Genomic DNA, 13,028 nt, shown 5'->3' on the forward strand with positions numbered 1-13,028 from the left:
AGCAGCAACAAACATACCTAGTATCAAGATCTTGGCTTCCAAACACCATTTTCCAAAAAGAAGAATCGAGCTCCCTTGGGGAGATGACTGGCTGTGGGGCTAAGTCGAGGAAAATACAATGTGAGATCAGTAGGAAGGTGCTGTGAAATTGGGCATTCGGAGGTTAGAGTATCTTAAAGTGCCAGATAGGAAATTATTGGGAAAAAAAATGAAATGGAGTTGAGGGGGCTGAGAAATGCCAGAAATACATAGAAGCTACCCTGAAAGCATTCCCATTGGTCAGAGCTAGAACATTTTCATTATCAATAAAATAATGATATTAAAATTATAAGAGAATAAAATAAATATCCATGAGTCCATATGAATATAAATAAATGACTTGAACAAATACATAAATGAGAAGGGACAAGTTTTCATAAAAGAAGAATTTCAATAATAAATACAGAAAGAATGAGAGAAAATAATTCAAGGTCTAAACCATAATAACAGTTGCTGCAGGCAAGATCCACTACTGAAGGCTAAAGCTGGGTGAAACTTTTAAGAGAAACATTTGCATAGCCTCAAAGTATCTCCCTACCCCATAATATATGTATATATATGCATAAGCAGTATATTTATATTCTATATATAGTATTCTCTCAGAAATTACTAAATGAGTTTTTTTATATATTTTTCTTTTTTAAATTGACATGTGTAAATATTTCAGTCCGTATACCTTAGAGAGATTACTTTTTGTTTCAGAGCATTCAGAATTTAATTGTCTGTAACGTTGAAAATGAGATACCTCCCTTCTATTTTCAGCATGTTCCATACTCTAATCAGTAATTCTTCAGATTTTTTTCCAGGGATCTCATCATCTAGTAGGGACTCTGTGTATGTTGGAGGTGTGAGCAGGGGACGCAGCTCCCAAATCTTCTCTCACGATGACTGAAAAGCAGAAGGGTTAAATTATCCCTAGATGCTTCTGTCCCAGTGTGGTTTATCAGGGAGCACCTTAGGTGTCATGGTGTCATCCTTGAAAAGAAGGTACTAGTTACATTGCATCTGGAAAAGGTCAATGCCAAAGACAGGTTACCTCTGGTTGTCTTTCAGCTTTATCCACATGTTAAAGAGAAAACTTTTCTCTGGACATGCATCTTACCCACTAGTAGCAGAAACAATGTTATAAGCTGGAAATATAAACTGGAATCTATGGTATTCAACCCAACCTATTTTGTTTTTTGTTTTTTTTTTTTTAATTTGTTTGTTTGTTTTATCTTTTTGCCTTTTCTAGGGCCGATCCTGCAGCATATGGAGATTCCCAGGCTAGGGGTCTAATCAGACCTGTAGCCACCGACCTGCACCACAGCCACAGCAATGCTGGATTCAAGCTGCGTCTGCAACCTACACCACAGCTCACGGCAACACCAGATCCTTAACCCACTGAGCAAGGCCAGGGATCGAACCCACAACCTCATGGTTCCTCGTCGGATTTGTCAACCACTGCGCCACGATGGGAACTCTGACCCAGCCTATTTTGATGCAACTCTTGATACTTACCATGAAAGTATCAAGGACTGTCCAGGCAGAATAAGACATATGATTATCTTAACTCAGGCAACTGTAGTACCAGTAGACAATAAAATGGTGTCAGGCAGAACTGCAACGTGATTATAAAGATCTAGCTTGCGGTAGAGTGGGTGAAATCCAGGGCCTTAAGAAAAAGGATAGCAAAATCTTATAAAAAGACCACTGGCTGCAAGACTTGGCTCTACTGGCTCTGTCATTTAGGGAATTCACTCAATTGCTCTAAGCCTCAGTTTACTCATTGGTAAAACAGTCACTGTGGTACAGATATGGTAGGCATAACACTTAATGCTCAACATTATGCGTATGTAATGTCACATTCCTCTGATCCTTAAATTAAACCGAATCTTCTCCAAGCCCCTCTCTCCCCCTCAAACTGGCAGGGAGTGCAATCTAAGCATTATTGGATCTCCCTCAAACTTCCAGATTAAGACACTGATAGATTATTATTCATGACATGTGAGAAGGACCCTTCATTTCTGGTTAGACTTCAATGTAGGGCACACGTTGATGCTCCTTGTCCAAGTCCTACATAAATTTACAAAGACACATCTGGGAATTTGGGGTTAATAGATGTAAACCATTGCCTTTGGAATGGATAAGCAATGAGAATAGCACTGGGAATGATATCTAGTCACTTATGATGGAAGATGATAATGTGAGAAAAAGAATGTATATATGTATGCGTGACTGGGTCACCTTGCTGTACAGTAGAAAATTGACAAAACACTGTAAACCAGCAATGATGGGAAAAAAATCATTAAAAATAAAAAATAAATAAAAAGACACATCTGCTTTTCTGCCAGCAGAGAGAATAACTGAAGGAGCTGAATCATCAGACTGGCTGGAGGAAGGTGAAGTGGACGTGGAAGCATTGGTTCGAGTAAGATCAGGGACAATTCACCCATTGATGCAGGAGGAAGGAGTCTGTGTGTCCACCCTGTGTGCCTGTGATTGTCTTGGCTTGAACAGTTTCCTGTTAATTCTTTTGTCTTGAATTTTCATTCTTCTTCTTAAGACTTTTTGCTTATGATTTCTATATTAATGTCCTTTATTCTGTGTTCATCTGAATCACCTCCTTTCTCTAATATCATGCTCTTACTTTATTTTTATTTTTTTTTTTAGGGCCACACCCACGGCATATGGAAGTTCCCAGACTAGGGGTCGAACCAGAGTTGCAGCTGCCAGCCTACACCACAGCCACAGCAACACCAGATTCGTAACCCACTGAGGATCAAACCCGCTTCCTCATGGATACCAGTTGGATTTGTTACAGCTGAGCCACAATGGGAACTCCTCATTCTCTTACTTTAGTCATGATGATGAGTACATTTTTTCATTTCTTGTACTTTTTTTAACTTTCTGTTTGTTTTTCTTTTTCAGCTGCCCCCATGGCATATGGAAGTTCCTGGGCCAGGGATCAAACCTGAGCCAGAGCTTCAACCTACGCCGCAGTTTCAAGCAATGCCAGATCCTTAACCCACTGCACCCACCCAGGGATGAACTGGCACCTCCACAGAGAAAAGCCAGATCATTAACCCACTGTGCCACAATACAACCAGGGAGACAGAGATCAGAGCGATGCAGGCACAAGACAAGGAATGCTGAAAGCCACCAGAAGGTGAAAGAGCCAAGGGAGGATCCTCCAGAGCCTCTGGACGGAGCATAGCCCTGCTCATACCCTGGTGTCAGACTTCTGGCCTCCAGATCTGGGAAAGAATACACTTTTCTTGTTTTATGTCACCAAGTGTGTGGGAATTTATAGTGGTCATGAGAAATTAATATGCTCCTTTTCCCTATGTCCAGAGAATGTCTGAGCTAGATTTAAGTACATTAGGGAGAGGAAAGGAGCAGGAATTTTAGCTGCTGGCCTTAATATTTCCTTCTGCTTTGCTGGAGAAAGGAACATGTATGGGGAGAGAATCTGAGACCAGAACTCAGGTCTCTGGCTCTTACCTGTTAGCTTTGTGACTTGAGGTATTTAAAATCTCTGACCCTTAGTTTTGCCTGAAAATAAGAAGGTTCCACTTGATTAAAAGATTTTCAAATATCATTTACAGATTCCATTATGACTTAATTTTTGGCTTTAATTTAAGCATTAAAGCACGCATGTTGAATTATTTACAAATTGCTTTAAAACTTTAACTGTGGGAGTTCCCGTCGTGGCGCAGTGGTTAACGAATCCGACTAGGAACCATGGGGTTGCGGGTTCGGTCCCTGCCCTTGCTCAGTGGGTTAACGATCCGGCGTTGCCGTGAGCTGTGGTGTAGGTCGCAGACGCGGCTCGGATCCCGCATTGCTGTGGCTCTGGCGTGGGCCGGTGGCTACAGCTCCGATTCGACCCCTAGCCTGGGAACCTCCATATGCCGCGGGAGCGGCCCAAGAAATAGCAACAACAACAAAAGACAAAAAGACAAAAAAAAAAAAAAAAAAAAAAAACTTTAACTGTGTTACCGTATTTAGACAGTGTTGACTACACAATACCACTGCTCACTCTGTGTTTAATTCAATGATTCTCAATTTGTGCTCCAGGGAGGAAAACATAGAATATCTTTGCTTTGCCACCCCCCTCCCTCCCAGCAATCCAGGCCCACTCTGAGATACTCTGATTTAGTCGGTTTCAGTATTCCATAAAGGATTTAAACTAAATATAGAACTACCCTTTATCATTCTTGATGATATCAATGGAACAATCTAGAGAACCAATATAAACCATCACTCCTTTTATTCCCCTTCATCCAAACCATTCAGCTGCTGCTAATATTCTGACCTACATGTTGTCTTGTTAGAGCCTAGTGAGGCTTGAAGATCTTTGATTTCTTCTTCAATTTGGTCTTCAATATCTGTTAACATGAAACCCATACCTAGACCTGTCCTTCCAGGTACCCCATGTGGACTATCACTATGACCTTCTAACTCATCTCCTCCCTCTAGCATCTAGGCCTCACACTCACTCTATCACCATCCATAAACAGTTTTCATTTCATGTCTCTATTTAAAAAGCAAGGTAGGAGTTCCCGTCGTGGCGCAGTGGTTAACGAATCCGACTAGGAACCATGAGGTTGCGGGTTCGGTCCCTGCCCTTGCTCAGTGGGTTAAGCATCCGGCGTTGCCATGAGCTGTGGTGTAGGTCGCAGACACGGCTCGGATCCCGAGTTGCTGTGGCCTTGGCATAGGCCGGTGGCTGCAGCTCTGATTAGACCCTAGCCTGGGAACCTCCGTATGCCGCGGGAGCGGCCCTAGAAAAGGCAAAAAGACAAAAAAAAAAAAAAAAAAAAAGCAAGATACAGGGAAAGCCCATAAACCTCAGCTTGACATTTAATGTCTTGTGATACCCGATTCTAATGTATACACTTATTTTCTTTAATTTTCCAATCTAAACCCTCTTCTTTAAAAAATGTACTCTTTAGCCTCACATGCTACTTTCATGCTATCATTTATAATGATCTCTATATGCAGAAATACCTTTATCTTCCTCTATACACCGCAGGGGCTGGTTCTGATCCAAATGTCACTATTTCAGCCTATGCTATTTCCTTCTGTGAATGGCTACTATAATTTATTTTCCACTATACAAACAATACTTGAAATATTCTTTTGGCTACTCCACAGAAATTTCAGGGCTCCCAAAAGGACAGGCAGCTTTCCTTATCACACCACCCACCTTTTTAGATTCTACCCGATCCATAGAGACTCTCTCAACTCTTTGATCCCATATCTGTGTCCTCTTTCCTTTTCTTCTTTTCTCTCTTTTCTTTTCTTCCTTCTTTCCTTTTTTTTTTTTTTTCTTTTTTGGCTGCACCACAGCACATGGCGTTCCCAGGCCAGGGATCAGATCCGAGCCGCAGTTTGGACCTAAACCACAGCTGCAGCAATGCCAGATCCTTAACCCACCATGCTGGGCGGGGGGATCAAACCTGTGTCTCAGCCCTTCCAAGACACCACCCATCCTGCAGCACCACAGTGGGAACTCCCAGTGTCCCTTTTTCTTTTTCTTTTTCATCTTTCTTCTCTACTTGGTCTCACTCGGCCTTCGTACCTTTTCCCAGTTTACCATTTAGTGTTTCCCAACACTGTCACATGTTAGAAGCACCTGAACAGATTTTAAAAGACTCCCAGAACCCACCGAGAGGAATTTTCTTAAACTGAACTAGTGTGAGGTCCAGTATTCCAAAAATACATACACATTAGCATTTTAACAATGTTCCCTTAGTGACTCTAATGAGGGAACAGAGTTGGGAAGCGCTAAATGGAGTCAGATGACAAGGTCCTTTAGAGAAGCAATGTATATACCTCTCTGCCTTCATCCTCCATATAGTGGGTACAGTTTTAGGTAATTAGCAAAGATACCTTGGCTGACTTTCTTTTCTTTCTCCCTCCCTTCCCTCCTCTATCATTCTCTCTCTTTCTTTTTCTTTAAAGAGAAAAAGGAAGAAATTGGGGAAGGAAGTCCTGTTAAGAATACTCAGTTCTGGGAGTTCTTGTCGTGGCACAGCAGAAACGAATCTGCCTGGGAACCATGAGGTTTCAGGTTCAATCCCTGGCCTTGCTCAGCGGATTAAGGATCTGGCATTGCTGTGAGTTGTGGTATAGGCTGAAGATGAGGCTCGGATCCTGTGTTGCTGTGGCTCTGGTGTAAGGCCAGCAGCTGTAGCTCTGATTCGACCACTAGCCAGGGAACCTCCATATGCCTCTGGTGCGGCCTTAAAAAAAAAAAAAAAAAGAACACCCAGTTCTGTCAGTTCCCACCTGAGGCCCAAGCAGCCTTCCTGTCCAGCCCTGTGGATCCCAAAGGATCTGGTACTTTAAGAGTATCCTGCAAAACTCTAGTAAGCATATCAGTTCTGTGCACCTGACCGTTTAGTCACAGCTAAGGTAAACAATTTACGTTTAAAAATAATTATTCTCAACAACACTTTTCTTTAAAAATGTTTTGTCAGAGTATTGGTATGCTATGCTTAGGGCTAGTGCCTTATGTTCATTATGTTACCAAATCCAGTAAGGATGAATAAGAGTGCACTTCAATCTACCTGCAAACACTGCATCTTAGCCAAAGGGAAGGTAATTGCCTTTCCAGGTCAGGGTGCTTCTCAAACTGCAGTAGACTGCAGTGTTCTGTCCTGCTTGGCAACAGGTGCCATCTTATTGCCGAATCACATCTCTACATCTCTGGGTGGTCCATTAGATCCCCCATGATCTAACCCACATTATCTGCTCTGCACTGCCCCTCAATAGACACCCCCTTGGAATGAACAGATGTGTGACAACATGTTTTACATATCGCCAGCATGAAATTTGAGCATCTGTATTCATAGGAGTCACTCTACCATATCACTTCACTGCTCTTCAAAATGCAGACCTCTCTCTCTGGTAATTCCATCTAAAAGTTGGGTGCATTTGGGAGTTCCCCTTGTGGCTCAGTGGGTTAAGAACCTGACACTGTCTCTGCAAGGATGCACGTTTGATCCCTGGCCTTGCTCTGACATTGCCATAGCTGGGGTGTGGGTCACAGATGTGGCTCGGATCCGTTGTTGCTTTGGCTGTGGCATAGACCTCAGGTGCAGCTCTGATTCTACCCCTAGCCTGGGGACTTCCTGGTCATAAAAAGAAAAAAAAAAAAAGATGGGTGCATTTGAACAACTATGGTGCCAATTTTTATGGTAGATTTTACTTTGAAAGCCTTTCAGACATTCATGGAATTGTTCTTTTTTTTTTTTTTTGTGCTACAGTTGGGGGGGTAGAGAACAAAAAGATAGCGCTTATTATCATATATATATTAATAATGAGGAAGTTTTCTATTTCCATAGCCTGGAGTTGCCAGCTCACTTATATTAAGTAGGTGCATATAAAGGACAGTTTACTGCTTTACTGCTTACTGCAGCTATCCAGTACTCCTTTGAACCTATTCTTGCTACAAATAATAAGTATATTGGGCTTCCCTTGTTTTTTAAAGAAAAAAAGTATGCCAAACTTCTCCAACAATCTGGAATTTTATTCCATCCATATACATGCATAGTAACAACATTTGTTGAGAAATTATTTCTATCAGAAGTAGAACATTTTCTTTGTGATCACCAGGTGCAGTATTGCTACTCTTATATTTAAATAGATCTTATATATGAATTAAATTCATACTTGCAGCATTGAGTTTAGGGTTTCGATTTAGACTGTGCCTTTCAAAAGATAAAACTGATTAATACTACCTCATTACTTACAATACTGCTTCCAGTAATTTTGTTCATTCTTATAAAGTATTGCATTTAACAGCAAAGGTTTAAAAATTGAGACAGAGCTGCATCAGCGAAAGAAAATACAAGTACTATACAAGAAAAAAATTGCCATCTTCATTTAACATACATGTTTAAGATTAAGAAAATGGACAGAAACATACGGCTACATACAAATGCAAGGCCTAGTGACTAAGAGACTGTATCTGCTAAAATATAAAGTGCAAACGGAGCCTGATTATCCAAGAATTGAAATCTTAAGGCGAACTTATAGCATGTGTATTTAGAACAACTTTGCAAGTTATATTTTAGCATATACATATACCTGCAACAGCATATAAGAAGAAATCAAGATACACAAGTGCTTTTGAAGCTATTTCTAAAATGCTTTTCTGTATTGTTTGTGACTATTTTCTTTAAAAGCTACTATACAGTGCAAACCATATGAGCTACACAATAACTATACAATAACATTACAAATGACTTTAATATAAAGTTTTTAAATAAAAAATAACATAACCACAGCTATGAATACTGCTGGTAAAATAAATTAATTTTTTTTTGAAAATGGCACCAATAATACACCTTACTAATGGACTGTAATGAAATTACACCGTTAAGTCTTCAACTCAGCCATAAGGAATTACCTCCCGATTGCCCAGATGTAATTCCAACAGCTTTTTCGTTTTTGTTTTTTTCTGGACTGGGTAGAACAACATACTAAACACTGGTACCAAAGGTGATGGATGCTTATTTATTTAGTGATTTCATTTGACGTGTTCTGCTGCATGTGATGAGCAGTAAAACTTCTTGTGAGTTATAAAGTTTGAGAGGTTGTTGAACTGAATATCACACAGCCGGCAGTATTTGCCACTGGAGGGAGCCTGGGTAGAGCCATTCACACCTTTAGCTATGCTAGACAACTGGTCCTCTGCGGAAGGAATGCCCGGTGAGACGTTCTCGTTTGTGCCTAACGGGTTCTCAGAGATCCAGGAGGGAGACTTGTGACCGTCTTCGTGCTGAGGGTTCTGGGCAATGTTCTCTTGCTGCGGGTTGGCGGCAGGTCGCTCGTCTTGCTTCAGTCCCCCATTCACGATGACCATGCCTCGATTTTTGGGCAACAGCGGCAGGGAATCTTTCTTCGGCCCCGCACACCCATTGGAAGCAGCCTGGCCTTTGGGAGAGTCATTTTCCGCGTTTGTGCTTTGCTCCACATCAGCGTTATGGATGACCAGAGAACCTGAAATATAATCGCTTGGCTTTATTCCATAATACGGAGAAAGCTGGTCAGCTCCTTTGGCCTTCTTTATTGCTCCGGGGTAAAGGCATTGCGGAAGAAACAAATGTTTGTTTTCTTCTTTTGTCGCGATGAGCTGAGCGGCTTCACTAAAGACTTTCAGGCCCTGCAGGGTTGCTAAGTGGGAGGAAAATAAGTTTCCATTGGGGGAAGGCTGCTTCCGATTCCCGTTTTTCTCGCATTTTATTATGCTTCTTTCATAACCAACTTCAGGGCTGCTTCGTTCACTCTCTGGATTTGGAAACACTTTGCTGTCGAGCGAACCCAGGTCACTACGCTGATGTGCGGTGACCGGGCAGAAATTCTGCTTGTGGGCCAGGTAGTTCTCGACCTTGTTGAAACTGATCTTGCACACGGTGCACTCGTGGTAGTCCAGCAGCCTTTTGGGAGAGGCGGTCGTCCGCTCAGACTGGGATAAACATTTTTTGCTGAGATCGATGGGCACGTCCATCTCCAGGCAGGAGACGCTGGAATGGCTGGTATCACATTTGGAAACCGGAACGCATTTGTTAATCGTCAGGGAAGTTTCCAAGTGCTTTGAGACAATTCCTGGAAAGATATCACATCTCGGGTGATAGCACTCTCCCAGCGCTTCCGTGGGTTCTTGAGTGGAGGTACAAGGATTACTGAGGTTGGCTACATCAAGAAACCGCTGCTGGACCAGGGGAGGCCTTTGTTCCTGCTCAGGCAGGCACATCTCGTACATCTTCCTGCGCTTGCGCGTGCGCATGGTTCTCTGCATGGCAGGCACTTTGTTGGAAGCGGACCTCTTCAGCGGAGGGTCGTGGCGCGTAGCGCAGTAATACTGTTTGTGGACCATGTATGTCTCGTGCCGGCTGAAAGTAATGTTGCAAGCTTCACAGGTCGTCTTATTTGGGTCACTCTCCCCATCCACTAAGGGGACACTGGGGTTTTTCACATCAACAGGTTTTCCATTAATTTTATCATCATTACTGTTGGGGGTAGAGAGCTTCTTAGCTTGAGTGGAAAAGTCCTTGTCATGGCCCTTCCCATTTGGCCCAATTAAATCTAGAACAGTGTTAGAACTGATGCAGGATGTTTGAAGAAGCGGATTCTCGGGATCAGCAGAATGAGTGGCTGGGTTGAGAAGGTTTATAGAGGTTTGGCCCGCGTTGGGACTCACAGCCTCGGGCATCTTTTCTGAAACACCAGGGAACTCTGGGGACTTGGCCATCTGCTGCCATCGGCTGCTGCAGTAATGTTTTTTGTGCACTAGGTAATTATCCAAATTATTGAATGTTATGTTACATTCAAAACAGGTAGCCCCCTTGGGCATCAAAGGGCTGTAAATTACGGGTGGGTAGCTACTACTTCCGTGCCTCAGTCGCCGATGCACCAGTTCAGACATCTTGGCTAAGATCTCTGAAGCTTGAGGGACCATTGTGATGTCTTGGGGAAAAGCAAACTGAGACAGAAAGGGTCCCACGGGGAAAGACGTTCCAATATTAGGCTGAACTGGAGATGAGGCGAGCCTTGGGCTAGAGGGCTCAGATTTTATTTTTGTGTAAGAAAAGCTCTGTTTATTTGTTGCAGGCTGAATCTCAGGCCTCTGGTTAGTGAGAAAGAGCTGCGTCTTTTTCTCACACTTGTCCAGCTCTGTGTCTGAGCTCGCATCTTTAGTCTGCATGGCCTTTTGGCTCTGGGGGAGTTCGCTTCTGGTCAGCAGGTCTGTGGCTGGCTGTAAGCTGTCTTCCGTTCCACTTGGAGAGTGTTCCATGTCACTTTCTCTCGGAAGTTTGCTGCCAGGGACATGGAGCTCCTGGTGCTGCAATAACTCCCTCTGAGTCTGGAAGCCAAAGTGGCAGTGATTGCATCGGAAGGCAGCTTGAGTGAGATGGGAGAACAGGTGTTGGTGAAAGTTGATCACGGAATCAGCAGTGTAGCTACAGACGGTGCATTTTAGACTAGCACCAGGGGGGAGGAATTCTTCCATTTTCACTCCTGGAGAAACATGCAAAATCAGAATACTGAGAAACCACACATATTGGTTTTCTAATGATATGAATCATTACTAATGATTTGATGTCTTCAAGACAGGAGAAATGAAATCTTTCAGAATCTCATTTGTGATGTTAACTTTTTTTGTGTGACCATATGTGATAATAACAGCACTATATAGTTTCCAATGAGTATTTTGGCATTTCATGAATATTTTGACAGTGTAATGGGATAGGCATCATTATTTCAATTTTCAGGTCAGGAAACAAACAAGGAGGCTAAAGGAATTGATTATGGTAATAAAGTTACTCAGTGACGGAATCAGGCTTAAAGGTCAGATTTTATAATTTGTAATTCAATAACCTTCTTATAACAACACTATGTTCTACATTAGGAAGATGTAGTCTTTCATTAGAGTTGATAACCTGTGTGCAAATTATATAACTCTTAGTTATAGTGTGCTATAGTGTGTGCTAGATTAGGTCTTTATTCAAAAGAATCCAAATAGGAACCATTTTATAAAGTAATTCATAACCTCCTAACTTATCTTTGGTCCAACTTTAGAACTTTATTCATTGGTTTTACTGAACATGGTGTATCTCTATCTAGGGCTGATATTCAGCAGGTAGCAGGTACCAGTATGACTGATATAGTCATTTAGCACTGGCATCCACGCTGATTGATCACTACTTGTTTATAGTTGTTTATTAAATATTTTGACTATCACCACTGGCTAGTGGGTAAGACCTAATGAAATACTGTGATTTATAAGAAACATACATTTGGCCATTCAGATGAGCAAAATATATTTCCATATATATTTGGTCTTTATCCTTGGTTCCTGGCTCAGAGCTTCTAAAACTCTTAGAATTTCCTACGATAAAAGTGACATAAGTATGTCTGTTATATTAATGTGTTGACTTTAGAAAGTGCTTAGGTAACATAAGGATAGGGGCTGATTTCTAGGAGAACCAACTCTGTGATTGGAGGGTTGGAACTTTCACTCCCCTCCTCTACTTTTGGGAAGAGGGGCTGGAGATTAAGTTCCATTGCCAATGGTCAGTGACCTAATCAACCATAGCTATGTAATGAAGCCTCCATAGAACTCTACAAAAAAACAGAGTTCAGAGAGCTTCTAGGTTGGTAAACATATGAAAATTTGGGGAGAGAAGCAGGCTATGAGAGAGCACGGAAGCCCCTTGCCCATTTCCCCAACCTTGCCCTATGCATCTCATCCATGTGGCTGTTCCTAAGTTATATTCTTCTATAATAAAGCAGAAATCTGGTGAGTATATGGGTTTTCTGAGTTCTGTGAACCACTCTAACAAATTAATCAAACCAAAGAGGGAGAGGGGGGTCTTTGCAATCTCTGATTTATAGCAGATTGGTCGAAGCACAATAGACTAAAGTCTGAATTGGGGTAGGGGTGAGGGTCAGTCTTGCAGGACTGACCCCTTAATCTGTGTAATTTAACACTATCTCTGGGTAGTGTTAGAACTGAATGGAACTGAATTGTAGAACACCCAGTTGGTGTCTGAAGAAGTACTTGAAAGGGGGTCAGGGGAAGCCCTTTCCCTATGAATTGGAATTGAGATCTGGATACTTTTAATTAAGGTCAACTCTTCTTTCCATTTGTTGGCATACGGTTAAACCAGGCTTGGTTCATCCTCTCTGCACTCTAGACTAAAATGAGAATTGCCTTTTATATTCATAAGAGGAAAATATGGAGAGAAAATTGTCCTATCGAGATAAAAAGGGGACTTCTTATATTTGTCTCTTTTTCCTCCTTAGCTAATAAAATACTCTTTTAAAAAATTATTATTGAGCTGGCAAGATCCTTCTATCTCTATTTTTGTATTGTACGTGACTTTACTCACCATGTGAGACAACCAAAGTGTTTCTGCTTCCCCTGCTTTATCACCTACATAAAGACAGCTTATTTGTAGGGAAAGAGAAGAGGATGAGTAGAAAGGAAATTG

General features: G+C 41.9%; 1 protein-coding gene across 1 annotated transcript in view; it reads right to left on the minus strand.

Annotated features, from left to right (window-relative positions):
* Nucleotides 1–8,484: 8,484 nt before the first annotated feature.
* ZFPM2 (zinc finger protein, FOG family member 2) overlaps nt 8,485–13,028 on the minus strand; it is a gene marked incomplete at its 5' end in the record, with an annotated part of 382,811 nt that continues 378,267 nt past the window's right edge. The window contains 1 exon segment of the mRNA NM_001195374.1: nt 8,485–11,052. Within this exon segment, the coding sequence (NP_001182303.1) occupies nt 8,561–11,052 (2,492 nt within the window).

The sequence above is a fragment of the Sus scrofa genome, chromosome 4 (assembly GCF_054392235.1).
Source record: "Sus scrofa isolate SSC_HxYL_T2T_F1_AM1 chromosome 4, Sscrofa_HxYL_maternal_Yorkshire_Landrace_v2.0, whole genome shotgun sequence".
Taxonomy (NCBI): domain Eukaryota; kingdom Metazoa; phylum Chordata; class Mammalia; order Artiodactyla; family Suidae; genus Sus; species Sus scrofa.